The sequence below is a fragment of the Macaca fascicularis genome, chromosome 8, assembly GCF_037993035.2.
Source record: "Macaca fascicularis isolate 582-1 chromosome 8, T2T-MFA8v1.1".
Taxonomy (NCBI): Eukaryota; Metazoa; Chordata; class Mammalia; order Primates; family Cercopithecidae; genus Macaca; species Macaca fascicularis.
In genome coordinates, this window is record NC_088382.1 from 108,425,122 (window position 1) to 108,444,153 (window position 19,032).

At 42.2% G+C, this 19,032-nt stretch overlaps 1 protein-coding gene across 6 annotated transcripts in view; it reads right to left on the reverse strand.

The window, feature by feature from the left end:
• STK3 (serine/threonine kinase 3) overlaps positions 1 to 13,262 on the reverse strand; it is a 331,890-nt gene extending 318,628 nt beyond the window's left edge. For all 6 annotated transcript variants that reach the window (XM_005563776.4, XM_015455063.4, XM_074000046.1 and 3 more), the window contains exon 1: positions 13,055 to 13,262. In XM_005563776.4, coding sequence (XP_005563833.1) covers positions 13,055 to 13,080 — 26 coding nt within the window. In that variant the 5' untranslated portion in view covers positions 13,081 to 13,262. The remainder of the gene's footprint in view (positions 1 to 13,054) is intronic.
• Between the last annotated feature and the right edge of the window lie 5,770 nt (positions 13,263 to 19,032).

A 19,032-nucleotide genomic window follows, 5' to 3' on the forward strand; every position in this document is an offset into this window, starting at 1 on the left:
TAAAAAAAAGTCAGGAAACAACAGGTGCTGGAGAGGATGTGGAGAAATAGGAACACTTTTACACTGTTCGTGGGACTGTAAACTAGTTCAACTGTCTGGAAGACAGTGTGGCGATTCCTCAAGGATCTAGAACTAGAAATACCATTTGACCCAGCCATCCCATTACTGGGAATATACCCAAAGGTTTATAAATCATGCTGCTATAAAGACATGCACACATATGTTTACTGCAGCACCATTCACAATAACAAAGACTTGGAACCAACCTAAATGTCCATCAATGACAGACTGGATTAAGAAAATGTGGCACATATACACCATGGAATACTATGCAGCCATAAGAAAGGATGAGCTCATGTCCTTCGTAGGGACATGGATGAAGCTGGAAACCACCATTCTCAGCAAACTATTGCAAGAACAGAACACCAAACACTGCATGTTCTCACTCATAGGTGGGAATTGAACAATGAGAACACTTGGACACGGGGTGGGGAACGACACACACCAGGGCCTGTCGTGGGGTGGGGGGAGTGGAGAGGAATAGCATTAGGAGATATACTTAATGTAAATGACGAGTTAATGGGTGCAGCACACCAAAACAGCACATGTATACATATGTAACAAACCTGCACATTGTGCACATGTACCCTAGAACTTAAAGTATAATAAAAATTTTTTTAAAAGGAAAGTTACGTGTTTCTTCAAAAGATGCTGACAATGTCAGACACATTTTTTAAACAGTTTGGAAACTGTCTTCAGAGACAAATGCTGTAAAATCAATATTTCATTTAATCTTCACAAAACTCAAGGAGAAGGTAGTATACAACTTCCATTTTACGAGTATATTCAGACAGAAAAGCTAAATAACTTGCCCACCAGTGCATTTCAGTAAATGGCAGAGCTGAGATTAGAGCCAACATCTATCAGACTCTAAAGCACCAGCTCTTAATTGCTTTACTTTGTATCACTGTTTTGATACAAAATAGATGTAATCTGATGATTTCATAGTGTATTTACTTTTATAAAACAGTATTAAATTTATGGGGGTTTAATTAATTATTGGCACCATAAAAACCTGAAACCACCTAAGAAAATAAATGCTCTGCAATAGACAGAACTTTTTTAATTAAATGAAAGTCTTGTTTTTTAACTCTATGATACTATTTCCTCTTAAGTTGGGCTCTTTGCCCAAAAGTACTCTAAAATTATAATTTTCTGGCAAGGAGTTTTAAAAGAAAAGAAGCTGAAATTTTCTCTTCTCCTTTCTCCCTTGGACTCTAATTTTTATTATCTAAGAATTTTCTCCACTTATCATAAACTGGAAAGTGATATGATTTCTTTGCATTTCTTGTAACAAACCTATACAAAGTTAACGAACACTGCGACATACTCCCTATTCCTAAGACATGTTACTACATTCACTTTCTTAATTACTAATTATTCAAAAATCACAAATTCAGAAAATATAGACAAATTTGAAAATGGTCTAACATATTCATGTCCTATTAAAATAAATTTGAAAATGCCCTAACATATTCATGTTCTAGTAAAATAAAAATTAAAAATAATTTCATTAGAAATATGGACACCTATAAGGCTCATACATTTTAATCCAGTTCATTGTAAGTATTCTGAAATAACCATACCTAGATTTGAGAACTAAAAAAGGCAACTGAATCTTTAATTGATTTTTTTCCTTTTTTTTTGAGACAGAGTCTCTCTCTGTCACCCAGGCAGGAGAGTAGTGGCGCGATCTCTGCTCACTGCAACCTCCACCTCCTGGGTTCAAGGGATTCTCCTGCCTCAGCCTCCCGAGCAGCTAGGACTACAGGTATCCGCCACCATGCCTGGCTAATTTTTTTTTTTGTATTTTTAGTAGAAACAGGGTTTCACCATGTTGGTCAGGCTGGTCTCAAACTCCCGACCTCAGGTGATCCACCTGCCTCGGCCTCCCAAAGTTCTGGCATTATTCATGAGCCACCACACCCGGCCTTTTGTTTGTTTGTTTGTTTGTCACCCAAGCTGCAGTTCAAGTTGGAGTGAAGTGGTATAATTACAAGTCACTGCAGCACAACCTCCTAGGCTCAAGCAATCCTCTGACCTCAGCCTCCCAAGTCACTAGGACTAAAGGCATTCGCCACCACGCCCAGCTAATGTTTTGTTTGTTGTAGAGACAGGGTCTCACCAGGTCACCCAAGCTGGAGTGCAGTGGTACAATCATAGCCTGCTGTAGCCACAACCCCCCAGGCTCAGGCAATCCTTCCACATCAGCCTCCCATGTACTGGGACTACAAGCATGAAAAACTATACCTGGCAAATTTTTGTAGTGTAGTGTAGTGTAGTGTAGTGTAGTGTAGTGTAGTGTAGTGTAGTGTAGTGTAGTGTAGTTTGAGACAGGGTCTCACTCTGTAACCCAAGCTGGGATGCGGTGGCATGATCACGGCTCAGTGGAACCTCAACATCCTGGGCTCAGGTGATGCTCCCACCTCAGCCTCCTGGCTGGGACCACAGGTGTGCACCACCATGGTCAGCTAATTTTTGTATTTTTTTGTAGAGACCAGGTTTTGCCATGTTGCCCAGGCTGGTCTCGAACTCCTAGGCTCAAGCAATCTGCCTGCCTCGGCCTCCCAAGTGCTGGGATTAGTGCATGAGCTACTGCACCCAGCCTAAAATCTACTCTTACCAACAGTGGTGTTATTTGTCTTGGATTATTTTATTTTCTATCTTTTTCATTTAAAATGGCACTAGGTCCTCTGAAACACTAAATGGTGAGAAAAAAGTGAGACGGGGTATTAGGATTATAGTGGGTCAAAGAGCAACCAGAGCAAATAGGAAGAACATAAAGATAAAAGTCTGCTCTAAATAGTCTATATCACGTAATTTGAATTTATATATGCCCAATTTCTGACTCAAACTTAGAAAATAAATGTGTAGTGGAGAGACTATCCAGAGAAAGGAGCTCAAAACCACCAGTGCCATCACATTTTTTGGCAGAATATCCCAGAGTTTGAGAGAAAAAAATCAGTTATCCTATCTATGAATAAAATGCTATTAAAAACAACAAGATACGATATTAGTCTCCAGGTTAGGATCTTGAAATACCATTTCTCACTAAGAGAAACCACGGCTTCTTGGAGAAATGGATGATTCCAGATCTGGGACAAGAAATATACAAGATGGGCCCGAAATATCAAAGCAGACAACAAGGAAACTATCAAAAACCTCTAGGGTTATGTTATCTCCTGAAGAGACTCCCACTAACCAAAGATGAGACAATTTGCACTTCAATGAAAGTAATTCCAATGGATTAAATCCATCTTCTCATAATGGCATTTAAAAGAAAAAACAATGGCCACCTTTGGAGGAAGACAGGGAACTAATTCCTTATCTTGAAAACTAGTAAGTAACAGGAAAGAATCAAACATTTATCCTGTTTTTTCCTTTATCAACGATACCACTGGGTAACTAAACAGAAGATGAGGGGAAGTTACTTTTTATAAAAACATTCCAATTAATAAATGAAAGCAAAATGATGTATTTAGAATTTCATTATTTTGCAACACCCACTAACCATCCACAGCCGCTAACATCACAAAAAAGAAAGACAATTAGACATTAAGATATTCCCATGGTCTTGCCAAACCCCACCTATATATATATCACAATGCCTAAGGGATCGAACTTGAGTCTGCTCCATCTCTGGATCCAGCTGCACATTTGCAGAAAATACAGAAGACAAAGGAACATGTTGAACTGACCTACATTAAGCAATCAGCAAAATCCAGACTCTGGGAAAACAGTTCAAACAACCTGGGTTCTCCAACAGGAAAAGGAAAAGGATGGAGGACTAAACTAAAGATTAAAAGTGACAACTCATATTAAAACTACTTTTTGGGCTGGGCGCTGTGGCTCATGCCTGTAATCCCAACACTTCAGGAGGCCAAGGCAGGACCACTTGAGCCCAGGAGTTCAAGACCAGACTGAGCAACATGGCAAGACCCCGTGTCTACAAAGACACAAATTACCTGGGCATGGTGGCCGATGCCTATAGTCCCAGCTCCTCAGGCGGCTGAGGCAGGAGGATCCCTTGAGCCCAGGAGGGTCAGGCTATAATGAGCTGAGAATGCACTACTGCACTCCAGCCTAGGTGACAGGGCAATATCTTGTCTCAAAAGAAAACACACGAAAACACACACACACACACACACACACACACACACACACACACAAAACCCACTACTACTTTTTTTTCCTTTCTTTTTTTTTTTTCCTGAGACAGTGTTTCCCTCTTGTTGCCCAGGCTGGAGTACACTGGCGTGATCTCAGCTCACTGCAACCTCCACCTCCTGGGTTCAAGGAACTCTCCTGCCTCAGCCTCCTGAGTAGCTGGGATTACAGGCGGCCACCACCATGCCTAGCTAATTTTTGTATTTTTAGTAGAGATGGGGTTTTGCCATGCTGGTCAGGCTGGTCTCGATCTCCTGACCTCAGGTGATCCACCCACCTCAGCCTCCCAAAGTGCTGGGATTACAGGTGTGAGCCACCACATCTGGCCAAAACCTACTATTTCTTAATCATCAAGACTAACCAGAGTATCTAGCAATGCACATTTGGGTTATTACTACACAAGTCAGGAAAATGATTACTTACAATGAAAGGCCACTGTGATCTATTTCTCAACCTGAGGTGTGATTACAAAGGTATCTGCCTTATAATAATTCACCAAGCCACACATGTGTTTTGTACTAATGTTCTATTTTGCAATAAAAAGTTTTTTTTAATAGCAGGTTACCAGCACACCTGAACATTTCAACACCTAAAAAAGGCTAGATATGTTTTCCATTCTCTACTCTAACTGAGTGAAAACAATAGGATAAAAATAGAAATCAGGCCAGGCATGGAGGCTCATGCCTGTAATCCCAGCACTTTGGGAGGCCGAGGTGGGTGGATCACCTGAGGTCAGGAGTTCGAGACCAGCCTGGCCAATATAGTGAAACCCCATCTCTACTAAAAATATAAAAATTAGCTGGGCGTGGTGGCAGGCGCCTGTAGTCCCAGCAGCTTGGGAGGCTGAGGCAGGAGAATCACTTGAACCCAGGAGGCGGAGACTGCAGTGAGCCAAGATTGCGCCATTGCATTCCAGCCTGGGCGACAGAGGAAGACTCCATCTCAAAAAATAATAATAATAATAGAAATCAGTGCGCATCATTTCCTCCCTACCCACTTTCTCTTCTAAAGGAACCACTTAATATCATATTTTAGGCCAATCAGATTCACTTTCTTGGGATTCTGAAATTCCAAGAAAGAGATTTATAGATATCCAAACCTGTTCTTCTCCCAGTCTTTCCTCATTCCCCAAGTTGTTTCAACCCAAAACATAGGAGCCAGGATTGATACTTTTTTTTCTCCTCATTCCCCACATCTAGTCTATCAGTAAGTCCTTCATTTATAACTCCAAAACATCACAAATCTCTCTACTTCCATCTCCATTGACTCTACCATCTCAAACCACAAACTATTCAAATAGTTTCCTAACTTGTTTCTCTTTTATTCTTAACCCTCTACAATCTACTCTACCGAAAGCAGCCAAAAGGATCTTTTAAAAACATAAACTGCTTAAAATCATGCTTAAAAACCTTTAACGACAGCACACAAAGCTCTGACTTAAATCCAAATTCCTTTCCATGGCTGGCATCATTGAATCCGTGCCCATGTCTCTGACCTCATCTCTAGCCACTGTCCTCTTCTCCAATCCAGGCACATTGGTCTCATTTCAATTCCTCCCACACATTAAGCTCTTTCCCACCTCCAGGCCTTCTCATAGCTTTCCCCTCTGACTGGAATACTTTTCCCTTGCTACTCACATGGATAATTTCTCAATGTCAGGTCACAACTTAAATATCACCTTCTCAGAAAAGCCTCTGCCAACTGCCTTATTAAGCAGGTTCCACCATCTTTCTCTACACACTACTTATATTTTTCATAGCTCAAGCTCCAACAAGAGTCTATGTTATTATATACGAGGGCAAAGAGCCCACCTGTTTCATTCACCAATGAGCATCTGGAATGTGGAAAACAATTAATAATTACTGAATGTATGAAGAAATGAGGAAATGAAGTAAAGGCTGAATGCCAATTTTGCCATGAGTAGTGATCAGTAAGTAAAGAAAGCCAGTTTTCAGAAAAAAGAGAACACAGCAACACAACAGAGAAGAGGAGACTATGTGGCTTGGTTCCAAAAACAAAGAGTCAAGAAAATTAGCTGCCAATTATAAATTATAAATATATGTGTGTGTGTGTGTGTGTGTATCAAGATAGCAGAAACATCTGAAAAATTTACTCAATTCACCTCTTCACTAAGATGTCTGGTATTACACAAATCTATAAACTAATTCAGAACTCAAAATAATACTACCTAATTATCATTAATGTTAATACTTTGTAATTCTCATTTTGCTATGAGTCATTTTTCAAGATATACTCCTATGATGTACTTTCAGAAATTCAAGGTAACCTTCATGTCGATATTCATAGTATGTATGCAAGCAATGAACATTTTTGAGACCGGGTCTTGCTCTGTTGCCCAGGATGGAATGCAACCACACGATCATGGCTCATTGCAGCCTCAATCTCCTGGGCTCAAGCAATCCTCCAGAGCACCTCTACCTCCCATTTACATAAACGTGTCGGTCTATACTGAGTCTCAGTATCAATGATTATTTTTTTGAAAAAATGTTGAAAGCCAGTAATATATGATGGCCTGAATTGTTTATAGAGTCAACTAAAGACTGAGTTTCTCTAGTTGACGTGCAACAAAAGTTTGTTTACCAGAACTATTGCAACTTTTATTGTCACACTCCTTCTATCCAAGAAGAAAGAGCCAACTGACTGTTGCCATCAGCAGGGCCTAAAGCAATCCTAATCAAGTCAATGCCACCCTAAATTAACCAAGAAAAGCCAAAGGGAGGACAGCAGATGCTTTAGGGACCAAGTTGTTAATTCAGAGATGCTCCTGTTTGCTTGGTTCTTTTCTTTTCCCCTTGGACTAACTACTTTGAACATTTTGTCCATTTGCCTACCTCTAAAATTGGAAATCTTCCCTAGGGCCTTCCTCTAAGACTGCTGGGTTTTTAAAGGGTTCTTAGAGTTCATCTTCTCAAAGAAAACTCCAGCTCTCTATTTAGTCAATCTCTATGATATACACACAATTTTACTTTCCAACATTCCAAGGAAACATAAATTAGGAATATATACATAAAATGACATCCACCCTTCTTCTCCCTGCAATATCTTCGTAATATTCCTACTATCTACTTAACTGGTGTGTTGCTTTGTCTCACCCACTTCCATTCATGAGCACTGGGAGTTACCTGCTCTCTCTCTCCATTCCTAATTCCTGGCCTGAGATCCGGGCTACAGATGCTACAAGTTGATGTGGGCTCTTCATGCTGAAGAACTCATGAGTACTTTCTACTTAACTCCTCTATATTGTCAACCCATTACCTTTGCTTTTTCATTCCATAATAATCTATTTTCTGATGGGTAATCCTTCCAAACATTCATTTGCCCTTATGAAATTAGTGTTTTCTTGCTTTCCATTTGTGTGAAGGGACCCTAATATACGACTTCAACCTTCAACTTTATTTCCCCCAAACTACCCTTTCACACTATTAAAAATAATAATAGTAATTTAAAAATTGGGACAGAATCCAACTATAGCTTAAAGAACTCTCCTCATCTGTCTTGAGAGTAAGTATGCTTCAATAGCTTATTCTTTTACTATCCTTTTAGTGTTTTCATTGTTCAATGCTAACCTGTCCTCCAACTACACCTTAATCAACGAATTATACATTTTAAATAACAACTAACGCTATAATCTATTTGAGGAACAAGCCTATCTGGTAAAGTGTCTCTCTCCAGCAGTGATATTCTGTCCTCTCTTTGACAAGTATTAAATATATTCTCATGCTGCCCAACTATCTATCACAGAGACCTACCTCCCTTCCATGAAGGTTCCACCTGGTGAAGAGCCTATGTTTTCTGGTCATTTACCTTTCTACCTATCAAAGCTGGACTATTATGTGGTCATTTTTCTCTCAGCTAGCAGTTCCCCTACAAAAACTCCAATAAATTTGGCAGTGTGCTGTGGCTCAAGCCTGTAATCCCAGCACTTTGGGAGGCCGAGGCGGGTGGATCACGAGGTCAGGAGATCCAGACCATCCTGGCTAACACGGTTGAAACTCCGTCTCTACTAAAAATACAAAAAAATTAGCTGCGCGTGATGGCGGGTGCCTGTAGTCTCAGCTACTCAGGAGGCTAAGGGAGGAGAATGGTGTGAACCCGGGAGGCGGAGTTTGCAGTGAGCCAAGATTGCACCACTGCACTCCAGCCTGGGCGACACAGCTAGACTCCGTCTCAAAATAAAAAAAATAAAATAAAATCCAATCAATTCCATCTAACCAAAATGCTAATTAATAATCATTTAATAAAGGAGAGCCCAACTTCTTTACAGTACAGTACAGTGGACCAGTACTGGTCCATGGCCTGCCAGGAACCAGGCAGCACAGCAGGAGATGAGTTATGAGCAAGCATTACTGTCCTTGCTCTGGGCTCCAGGTCCTGTCAGATCAGCGGTAGCATTAGATTCTTATAGAAGCGCGAACCCTATTGTGCTGTGCATGCAAGGAATCTAGGTTGCATGCTCCTTATGAGAATCTAACTAATGCCTGATGATCTGAGATGGAAGTTTCATCCTGAAACCATTTCGCCCACAACTAAACCATCCGTGCAAAAATCGTTTCCTACTAGACTGGTCCCTGGTGCCAAAATGGTTGGAGATCTATGATTTAATGGATTTCCCTTCCCAGAGGGAAATCCTTTTAATAACGACTTTGGCCAGCCTGGGCAACATGGTAAGATCTCATCTCTACAAATAAAAAAACAAAAAAAAAATCAGGTGTGGTGGTGTATGTTTGTGGTCCCAGCTAATCGGGAGGCTGAGGTAGGAGGATCACCTGAGCCCAAGGAGGTCAAGGCTGCAGTGAGCCATGATTGTGCCACTACACTCCAGCCAGGGTGACAGAGTGAGACCCAATCTCAAAAAAAAAAAAAAAAAAAAAAAAAAAGTTAAAAAGAAAAAAAGGACTTCTGAAGACCTCAGTGACAGATATGTTAAGGAAATCTAAGGAATCTAAAAACTACTCTGGTGCCTCAAGTCAGTGACATGGGTGACCACATCTATTGCCTATGTTTAACACAAACCTTGTTAAGGAGACCAAATCAATGAATGTGAGGGTGAGAGTTGCCTTAAAAATCATCTAGGTCTCTGAGTCATGATTCTTGAACTTGGCTACACACTGGAATCTCCAACTCCCAGAGAAGATACCCAAAGAAGCAAATTTCAAAGTCAGTGACAAGGACAGGCCTAATACCCAGGCCTAACATTATGTGCTGATATGTGTACATACATATATATACATACATGCATACACACATAAATATATATAACATACTAAAAATATAAAGGCATGTATGGGAAGGACAAATATCCAATTCATGGCAATGGTTACCTTTTGGGGGATGGGAAGGGAGTGTAATTGAGAAGAAATACACGTGGTGGCGTCAAATGTATTGGTAATATTTTTATTAATAATGTTCTCTTTTTTTGTTTTGTTTTGTTTTTATTTTTATTTTTGTTTCTTTGAGGCAAGGTCTCACTTTGTCATCCAGGCTGGAGTGCAGGTGGCACAATCACAGCTCACTGAAACCTGCCACTGCTGGGCTCAAGCAATCCTCCCACCTCAGCCCCACAAAGTGCTGAGATTACAAGGCATGCACCACCGCAGTAGGCCCTCTTTATCTTTTGGATGTCTAAAATTTTGTAATAAAAAAGAATAAAAAGATGGTATATAATCAAATGGATACCATGTTATGAATTCAGTGAAATATCTCAGGCTAGAAAGTACTCAGAAAACATACTTGATGAGGTAGGCTTTGAAGGAAGAATAAAACATAGATTATTCTTCAGGCAAAAAGTAACACAAACTTTTCTAAAGGAAAAGTGTGAATAAAGGCAAAGCTGGGAGTACCCACAGCCTATAACACAAATAAAGAACAGTGGGGGCCAGGCACGGTGGTTCACACCTGTAATCCCAGCACTTTGTGTGGCAGAGGCAGGTGGATCACCTAATGTCTGGAGTTGGAGACCAGCCTGGCCAACATGGCTAAACCCTGTCTCTACTAAAACACAGAAATGAGCTGGGCATGGTGGCACCCACCTGTAATCCCAGCTACTCAGGAGGCTAAGGGACGAGAATCGCTTGAACCAGGATGGTGAAGGTTGCAGTGAGCCGACATTGCACCACTCCATCTCAAAACAAAACAAATAAAACAAAACAAAATAGTTTTGAAAACCACTGGACTAAAGTGCCCAGCTAGAAGGTACTGCTGCAATTCAAAAGTGAGGGTCATAAAACCATGGAATGGGTTTTATGGGGTAGTACTCTTGAGAAAGAAAAGAGAAAAAATTAATCCACCAACTTTTCAATAGAAAATTTGATAGGCTGTAGTGACAAACTAGATGGGTTAATGAAAGAGTAAGACCTACCTTAAAAAATGAAAAATGCCAACTGAGCAGCAGCTTCTAGTCATACCCGAACATCAACAACATCGATAAGGCCATGTAAAAGTCAGCACTAAGGAAGTGTTATTCAAGGCAGAAAAGCAAAATGGCACTTTTATAGGCATTATGAGCAGAATAAGCAACAGAGACCAGGAGATTACAGAAAAAAGAGGACCACTACATCATGGAATAAGAAAGACAGTTTCGAAAAGAGCCATCACTGTATACAATGAGAGGGTGCACAGCCTTTGTAGCCAATCAGATGCAGAATTCTGGCACCTTCTCTACTTGATCAAGTTATTTAGCCTCTTTGAGCCTCATATAATAAAGAAAACATAAGTTAACAACTAACACTGTTGAACACATAGGGGCTTCGAATATATTGGTCAAATTTTATTTCTTAAGCTCAGTTGTGATACATAAATATTTATTAAATTAGTCCCCATTATCTTTTGTTGTTTTTGTTTTGTTTTTGTTTTTTTTTTTGAGACAGGGTCTTACTCTGTCCCAAGTGCTTTACATATCACCTCATTTAATCCTCACAATACATTTCCACAGATGGAAAAATTAAACTTAGAACTAGCATAATAAGTAGCAGTGCCAGGATTACTATTTCTTAGGATTTAAATAATGTATATTTAAATTTCCTGGCAAACAGGATGACCTCAAAACGAGTAGCTATATTTCATTATTAGGAGATAATAATCAATAGGGACAAAACTGCCAGTAATTCCTGTCATAGCCTTCCATGTGGCAAACTCCCTCAACATCCTCATCTATAAATTAGGATTAATGCCTATAATCCAACCTACTACATAGGGTTGCTGTGAGGATTAAATATTATGAATATGAAAATTCTTAAAATGTTGAGACATTCAAATATAAGGGATTGCTGTCACATACCTTTTGCCTTTTCAAAATGCCTTTGTGGCATTTTTGTTCACTACTTCAAAATAAGACTCTCTGAATAAGCTAAAAATAAGTATGTTAAATGTGCAACCACCACTTTGAAAAGTATAAATCACCACAGAATTACCGCCTACACCTGCCCCTGACTCCTCCAGGTTCTCTAATGTCTCTACAAGGGCAAGGATTCTCTTACACCTATAATGAAACTCTGATAACTTACAGTACAGCTAATCAATAGAGAGCTGCACTTCAATTCAGTTGCTCCAACGGCCTATTGTGTTTTCTCAGAAGTGCTCCTTCCAGTTCTTCCAGAAAAGAAAAAAGTGCCCAATTCTCTTATATTGTATTAAAACGGTGCCCAGTGAGTCGAATGCAGGTAACTTACGAAATGCTAGAAAATAATCTATCAGTTGACTTACTCAAGGGCTCTGACAGCAGGTCCCTTTTGGAAACTCCTTCACGACTCCCCCCTTTTTTCACCTGAACAGATGGCTTCCAGGCCTCAAGGTTCACTTGTCTAGTCATACAATTCACAATAGCCCCCAAAGTTCCTACCTTTTCAATTATCCTACGTTCTTGAACACACCTTTCATCTAAAGATCTCCAGCTGTCAAAGCAAACGATCTCTTTAATCTTCACAACAGCACTATCTGAGAGATTACTATCCTTATTTTAAAACTTAAAAATGAAAGACTGAGTAAATGTTTTAGCAACATCAGACAATTCGTTAACTCATTCTTGGGGAGAGAGGAATGCATATTATGAACTTCTGTCAATGGACAACCCAGATTTGGCTTCCTAACATCATCGCAAATATTAGCTCAAACACATCCCACTCTTGTATGCACACATTTCCAACACAGGTATCAAAGATTAAATATAAACCATTAATAACAGTAAATACCATACCAAAGCAGCACTATTTTTACACGCAAATCTATATTGGGGGAGGGGGTTCTAATTTAAACTTCCCACTGTCTTGAATCCATAAATACTTTTGAACTTGAGGGGTTAGGCGGAGTAACACCTGTCAGAGCAGCACATCCACAATGTTTTACAGACTGTGTAGCTATTAATATTTAATTCCTTAAGCCGTAAGCAAACCACCTTCTCAAAAAAAACAAAAGGCAGTATTATGCAGAACATTTGACAAGAAAGTCTACGTGGTTGTAAGAAGACCAATAATTCCCTGGTTTTAAGTCTCCCAGACTTTGTGAACTTGCTACGAGGGATCACCCCACCCGCCCCGGGAGGTCAGGCCGCAGGGAGCCCGGCGCTGCCCACCCGACTTTCCACGCGCCAGGCCCGCCGGCCGCAGGGGAGGCTCCGGCTCCCACTCCCCTCAGGCCCCCTCGCCCCGTAGACGGACTCGGCGGGACACTCGGACCCGCCTCCCGACCTCGGCGCGCCCGGCTCAGGGCCCGGCGGGCAGGGAGAGGGTCGCAGCAGGGCCTGGCCTAGCCACCCCCGCCCCGCGGCCGCCGGCGCCGCTTCCCTCCTTCTTCCCGCTCCCCGATTCGTTACCTCTTAGGCGCCGGCGGCTGCTCCATGGCGGCCGGGGGCAGAGAGAGGGACCTGGTGGACTGCGAAGGCCGAAAGGAGGAAAGGAGACCGGGCACCGGCTGGCCGAGCCTAAGGAACCACAGAGGGAAACTCTGGGAACTCGGACCAACTTTCCCGTAACTCCGCGGCGGATCTCCCTCCCGCTTCGGAGCGCTGCTCCTACCGCCCCGCCCCCGGCCGCCAGTCGCCTGCCTCCGGCAGCAGCCCAGAGAAGGTGGGCGGAGCCGGGCGCCGCGGCGGGGGGCGGAGCCTGCCGCGGCCTGGGCTGGCGGGCGGGGCTGGTGCCGCGGCGGGTGGGCGGGGCTGGGGACGAAGGCCGGGCTGACCCCAGAGCCCCGTGACCGGGAAAAGGAGGAGGTTCGGCTAGAGCGAGGGGGCGAGGCCGGAGCCGCTCTAGCCTGGGGAAGGGCGAGTCCCTCCGAGCTGGCCCAGTGCTCCGCCCCTCGCTTGCCCTCGATACGGTTTGCCCTGATCCAATTTGACTCATTTCTTTGGCTTTCCCAACGATACATCCAAACATCGTGTGAATCCGTTTGAAGTATTACTTTCTAACTGCCCACGCTTCCCTCTCTAGTTCTGTTTATAATTATCGGTTATGTTTTTCCCCCAGCCATTTGGCATGTGTAGGCCGCAGTACTAGGGATACTTCTGGAAATTCTTGTTTGATTTTTATTGTAGACAAGCTCCTCGCTACATTTCACAATAATTACATCTAATTACCGAGAAAATAATTAATGCAGTGAGATCTCTCGGTGCACCAAATTCAGTTGCACTGGGTCCTTGCAGCTGTCCCATTGGGTAACCTGGCAAGCCTGCACAAATTATGCTGCCAAGAAGAATACTCAAGAAAAGTGTGCTTGGTTCCCTCTTTGGTCCTCTCCCCTAACCTGATCCCAGTAGTCCTCATCCCATTGTAATTTGACCACTGCATGCATCCATATTGTGGGTATACTTTTAACCTTAAATTCCATGTATAGATACCTTTCACATAACAATATACAGCTGCTACATGAGTTTACCTGTTTTTGTCAGAAATTGTCAAGATGGGCCGGGCGCGGTGGCTCATGCCTGTAATCCCAACACTTTGGGAGGCCAAGGCGGGCGCATCACTTGTGCTCAGGAGTTCAAGACCATCCTGGCCAACATGGTGAAACCTCGTCTCTACTAAAAATACAAAAGTTAGCCGGGCGTGGCGATGCGCCTGTACTCCCAGCTACTTGGGAGGCTGAGGCAAGAGAATCACTTGAACCCGGGAGGCAGAGGTTGCAGTGATCCGGGATCGCGCCACTGCACTCCAGCCTGGGTGACAGAGCAGACCTTGTCTCAAAAAAGAAAAAGAAAGAAAGAAATTGTCAAGATGTAGAGTTATAAGAATTTTCTTGGCGGTTAGAACAATAAATATGAAGATAATGCTAAATAAAGGAAATGAATTTGAAGAGAATGTTGAATAATGTGAATATTTGCCCAGATTAAACTTGACTGTTAGCAGCTAATACAAGTTTAGTTTAGTCCTCTTGTTGCATTAAGTTTCACTATGTAATAAACTTACATTATTTATTTTCAAACCATTATATTCTTCCCCAAATTTAGTTATTTTAAGGCCATTCATTTTTGAAACTCAAATTCTGAGAACAAGAAAAAGGGTTTTTTTGTTTTGTTTGTTTGAGACAGGTTCTCACTGTCCCCCAGTCTGGAGTGCAGTGGTGTGATCATGCCTCTCTGCAGCCTCAACCTCCTGGGTTCAAGCAGTCTTCCCAACTCTGCCTCCCAAGTAGCTGGGACTACAATGCCCGGCTACAAAATTTTATACTTGTTTGCATTTATTAAAGATCCACAGTCTGACTGTTCAGAAATAACAGGACAACAACAATTTTAAAACCTAATATTTAAAATGTTAAACCTGAGAAGAATCTTTGAAATTACCCCACTCTAACCCCCTAACTCTCATCTTCACTTCCATGGCATACTCCCATCTTTTTTCTTTTTTCTTTTTCCACTCTTGTTGCCCAGACTTGAGTGCAATGCCGTGATCTCGGCTCACTGCAACCTCCGCCTCCCTGGTTCAAGAGATTCTCCTGCCTCAGCCTCCCTAGTAGCTGGGAATACAGGCACCCACCACCATGCCCAGCTAATTTTTTGTATTTTTTAGTAGAGACAGGGTTTCACTATATTGGCCAAGCTGGTCTTGAACTCTTGACCTCAGGCAATTCACCCACCTCAGCCACCCAAAGTGCTAAGATTACAGGCATGAGCCACCGTGCCAGGCTCACTCCCATCTTTTTGTGTTTCATCAGAGAAACCTCTTGAGGAAGGCTGGGCGAGGTGGCTCACACCTTCAACCCCAACACTTTGGGAATCCAAGGCAGGCAGATAGCTTGAGCCCAGGAGTTCGAAAACAGCCTGGGAAACATGGTGAAACCCCATCTCTACAAAAAAAAAAAATACAAAAAAGTAGCTGAGCATGGTGGTATGCACCTGTAGTCCCAGCTACTAGGGAGGCCAAGGTAGGAGGATTGCCTGAGCCCAGGAGGCCAAGACTTCAGTGAGCCATGATCAAGCCACTGTACTCCAGTCTGAGCAATAGAGTGAGACCCTGTTTCAATAATGAGAGAGAGAGAGAGGAAGGAAGGAAGGAAGGAAGGAAGGAAAGAAGGAAGGAAGGAAGGAAGGAAGGAAGGAAGACAGACAGAAAGAAAGAAAATAAATGATCTCTGAATTGTTTTATCAACTGTAATCTCCAGGGAGCCTTTCCCAGTCAAACCACCAGTACCATCACCCACTATCTGTCACATTTAAGTTGTGAAAGAGATACCCGTCTTGTATATATGTCCATAGCAGCCTATGTTGGCTTTTCTATGAAACTTTTCACACTATATTGAAGCTCTGTTGTTAGACTGTCATCCCAACCCAACTTTGAGTTGATTGAAAGTTGAGCCATATCTTTATTCTCTATACCTTGCATAGCAAGTGCCTGATACATCGTAAGGGCACTGGGCTAGATAGCTTCCTTTTGGTCCTGCAGATTCATTCTCCATCCTTTTCCATCTGCTCTCTGCTCTGAGAGCTAACATGTATGGCTGACATCAGAAGCCCCTTGGCTTATGGTTGGGTCCGATGATAGACCCAGCAAAAGATCATCTGAGGGAGAAAGGAGGGTGAGGTCAGACTATTGGATGCCCTGGTTCCCTTCCTGTGAGGTGACCTAGGGCTAGCTGTGTTCCAGAGAATCATGGCTCTTTGCAAGGCAAATTACTCTACCTATTATCCCTCCTTCCCCTTGACCCTTTGGGCCTAAGTGTCATGGCTGCTCTCCTATTCCCTGGGTTTCTTCTCTATGTCCTGTGTTCCCCAACCTCAATCCTCAACTGATGCTTTGTAAATTAAACTCCTTCAATTGACCCTAATTTGATTGTACCTTCTAAAGGGCTTACGATCCTGACTCATACACCCATAAAGAATTGTGGAAGGAGGAGGAATACTATCAGAAAATAAATTTCTGAGGTCTTTCCTCAACTTGAAAACGGAGAAGGCTAATAATTATCATACAACTCCAACAGGATCAGACACTTGGCCTCCATTTTCTTATTAAACCCTTAAAACAACCTTGTGAAGTAGTTACTTCCATTTTATATGTGAGAAAACTGAGGTTCAAAAGTGTGAAAGGAGTTACCTTAGGATAAACAGAATGTCTGTGTTCTAATCCAGGCCTTTATGACTCCAAAGCTGGGCCTCATTCCACTGTAGATCAGTCAACAAATATTTATTGAGCACTTAAGTATGCCAGGCACTGTTCTAGGTGTTGGAGATTCATCAGTAAAGAGACGAGATGACAAATAGACAAAAATCCCTGCCTTCAGGGGGTTTACATTCTGGTTGGGGAAACATAATAAGATAAAAAAAAGTACCTAATGGGTCATGTTAGAGATTGAAAACTGGTAAGGAAGAAACATGAAATGGAAAAAGGGAATATAAAGTGGAGGGGAAGAGGCCAGATGCAGTGGCTCACACCTATAATCCCAGCACTTTGGGAGGCCAAGGTGGGCAGATCACTTGAGGTCAGGAGTTTGAGACCAGCTTGGCCAACATGGTGAAACCCCGTCTCTACTAAAAAAATAACAAAAATTAGCCGGGTGTGGTGGTGGACACCTGTAGTCCCAGCTACTTGGGAGGTCAAGGCAGGAGAATTGCATGAACCCAGGAGGTGGAGGTTGCAGTGAGCCAAGATAGAGCCATTGCACCCCAGCCTGGGCAACAGAGCAAAACTCTGCCTCAAAAAAAATAAATAAATAAATAAAAATAAAGTGGAGGGGAAGTGATGAATTTCAGGTAGGATGGCAAAGGAAGGCCTCAATGAGAGAGTGACTAAGGAAGTGGAGGCCAGAGCCATGCAGACAGCCTGACTGTGAGGCCAAGGGAATGTTAGAATGTGAGGCCAAGGGAACAATAAGCGCTAAGGCCCAGAGGCAGGAGTGTGCCTGGTGTGTTGTGTGTTACTGAATAAAAGGAATTGTTTTTCTCCTGAATTATTCAGAAGAAGAAAAAAAAATGCTTCAAGCTTCTATTTTACTTTGTCTGTGGAAAACCAACCTGAAGATTCCAGGAGGAAAGCATAGAAGTCATCATTCAAACTGCAAATAAGAACATGAACAATGAAAGCTGCAGGAACATTTGAGATACAGATAGGGGTCACCCAGCTTCACTTAACTGTGAAAGTAAGGTAATCGGCCAGGCACAGTGGCTCACGCCTGTAATCCCAGCACTTTGGGAGGCCGGGGTGGGTAGATCACGAGGTCAGGAGATCAAGACCATCCTGGCTAACAGCGTGAAACCCCGTCTCTACTAAAAATACAAAACAATTAGCTGAGTGTGGTGGTGGGAGCCTGTAGTCCCAGCTACTTGGGAGGCTGAGGCAGGAGAATGACGTGAACCCGGAAGGCAGAGCTTGCAGTGAGCCGAGATTGCACCACTGTACTCCAGCCTGGGTGATGGGGCAAGACTCCATCTCAAAAAAAAAAAAAAAGGAAAGTAAGGTAATCTGTTTCTGCTTCCATCAGCTCCATTTGGAATCGAGATTAAAGATACACTTTAATTATACTAGCAAACAGCTGATTACAATTCTCAGTTGAGTGCTCTAAGAGAAATGGGAGAGAAATTTGCAATTTGAGATCCAGTTCCTTTGAATAACAAAAAGCACATTCTTTGTAACTGAATCCGTACACCACCATGTTTAAAATATTAAGACAGAAAAAAAGTAAAAAAATTTTTCCTTGTCATACTAGTTGCAGCTATTCATTGAAACTACAACTTTGTATTTCTCTTAGGCTGGAGTGCAGTGGCACAATGAAAGCCCACTACAACCGTGAACTCCTAGACTCAAGGAATCCTCCTGCCTCAGCCTCCCAAGTAGCCGGGACTAGAGGCATCCACCACCATGCCCAGCTAAGTTTACTTTTGAGTTTTGTAGAGACAGGGGTCTCACTATGTTACCCAGACTGGTCTCGAACTCCTGGTCTCAAGTAATCCTCCCACCTTAGCCTCCCAAAGCGCTGGGATTATAGGTATGAGCCACCATGCCCAGCCTCATTTTTATATTTGTTGGAAAAATAATATCAATTAACAAATGTTAATTAATCTTTTCTGCTATAATAAGGAAGAGTTTGGGGAAGAGAGAAATCTCTAATCAAATATATTGTGTAGGTTTTTATTTGCAGGAAAATTTAGAAATGTTTTCCTTCAAGAGGTAACTTCACAAAACATTTTCTCTTGATCTGTTTGTCTTTTCTAACTCAGTTTTATGGTTAGTTTGAAACTAGCATGTTGCATTTGAATTTAACCACTGTCCTCCTTTATCGTAACAATCTTAAACTATTATTTAACTTGTTTCTCAGACCACACTGCGAGCCTCTTGGGAATAAGGACAGTATCTTCTTCCTATTTGT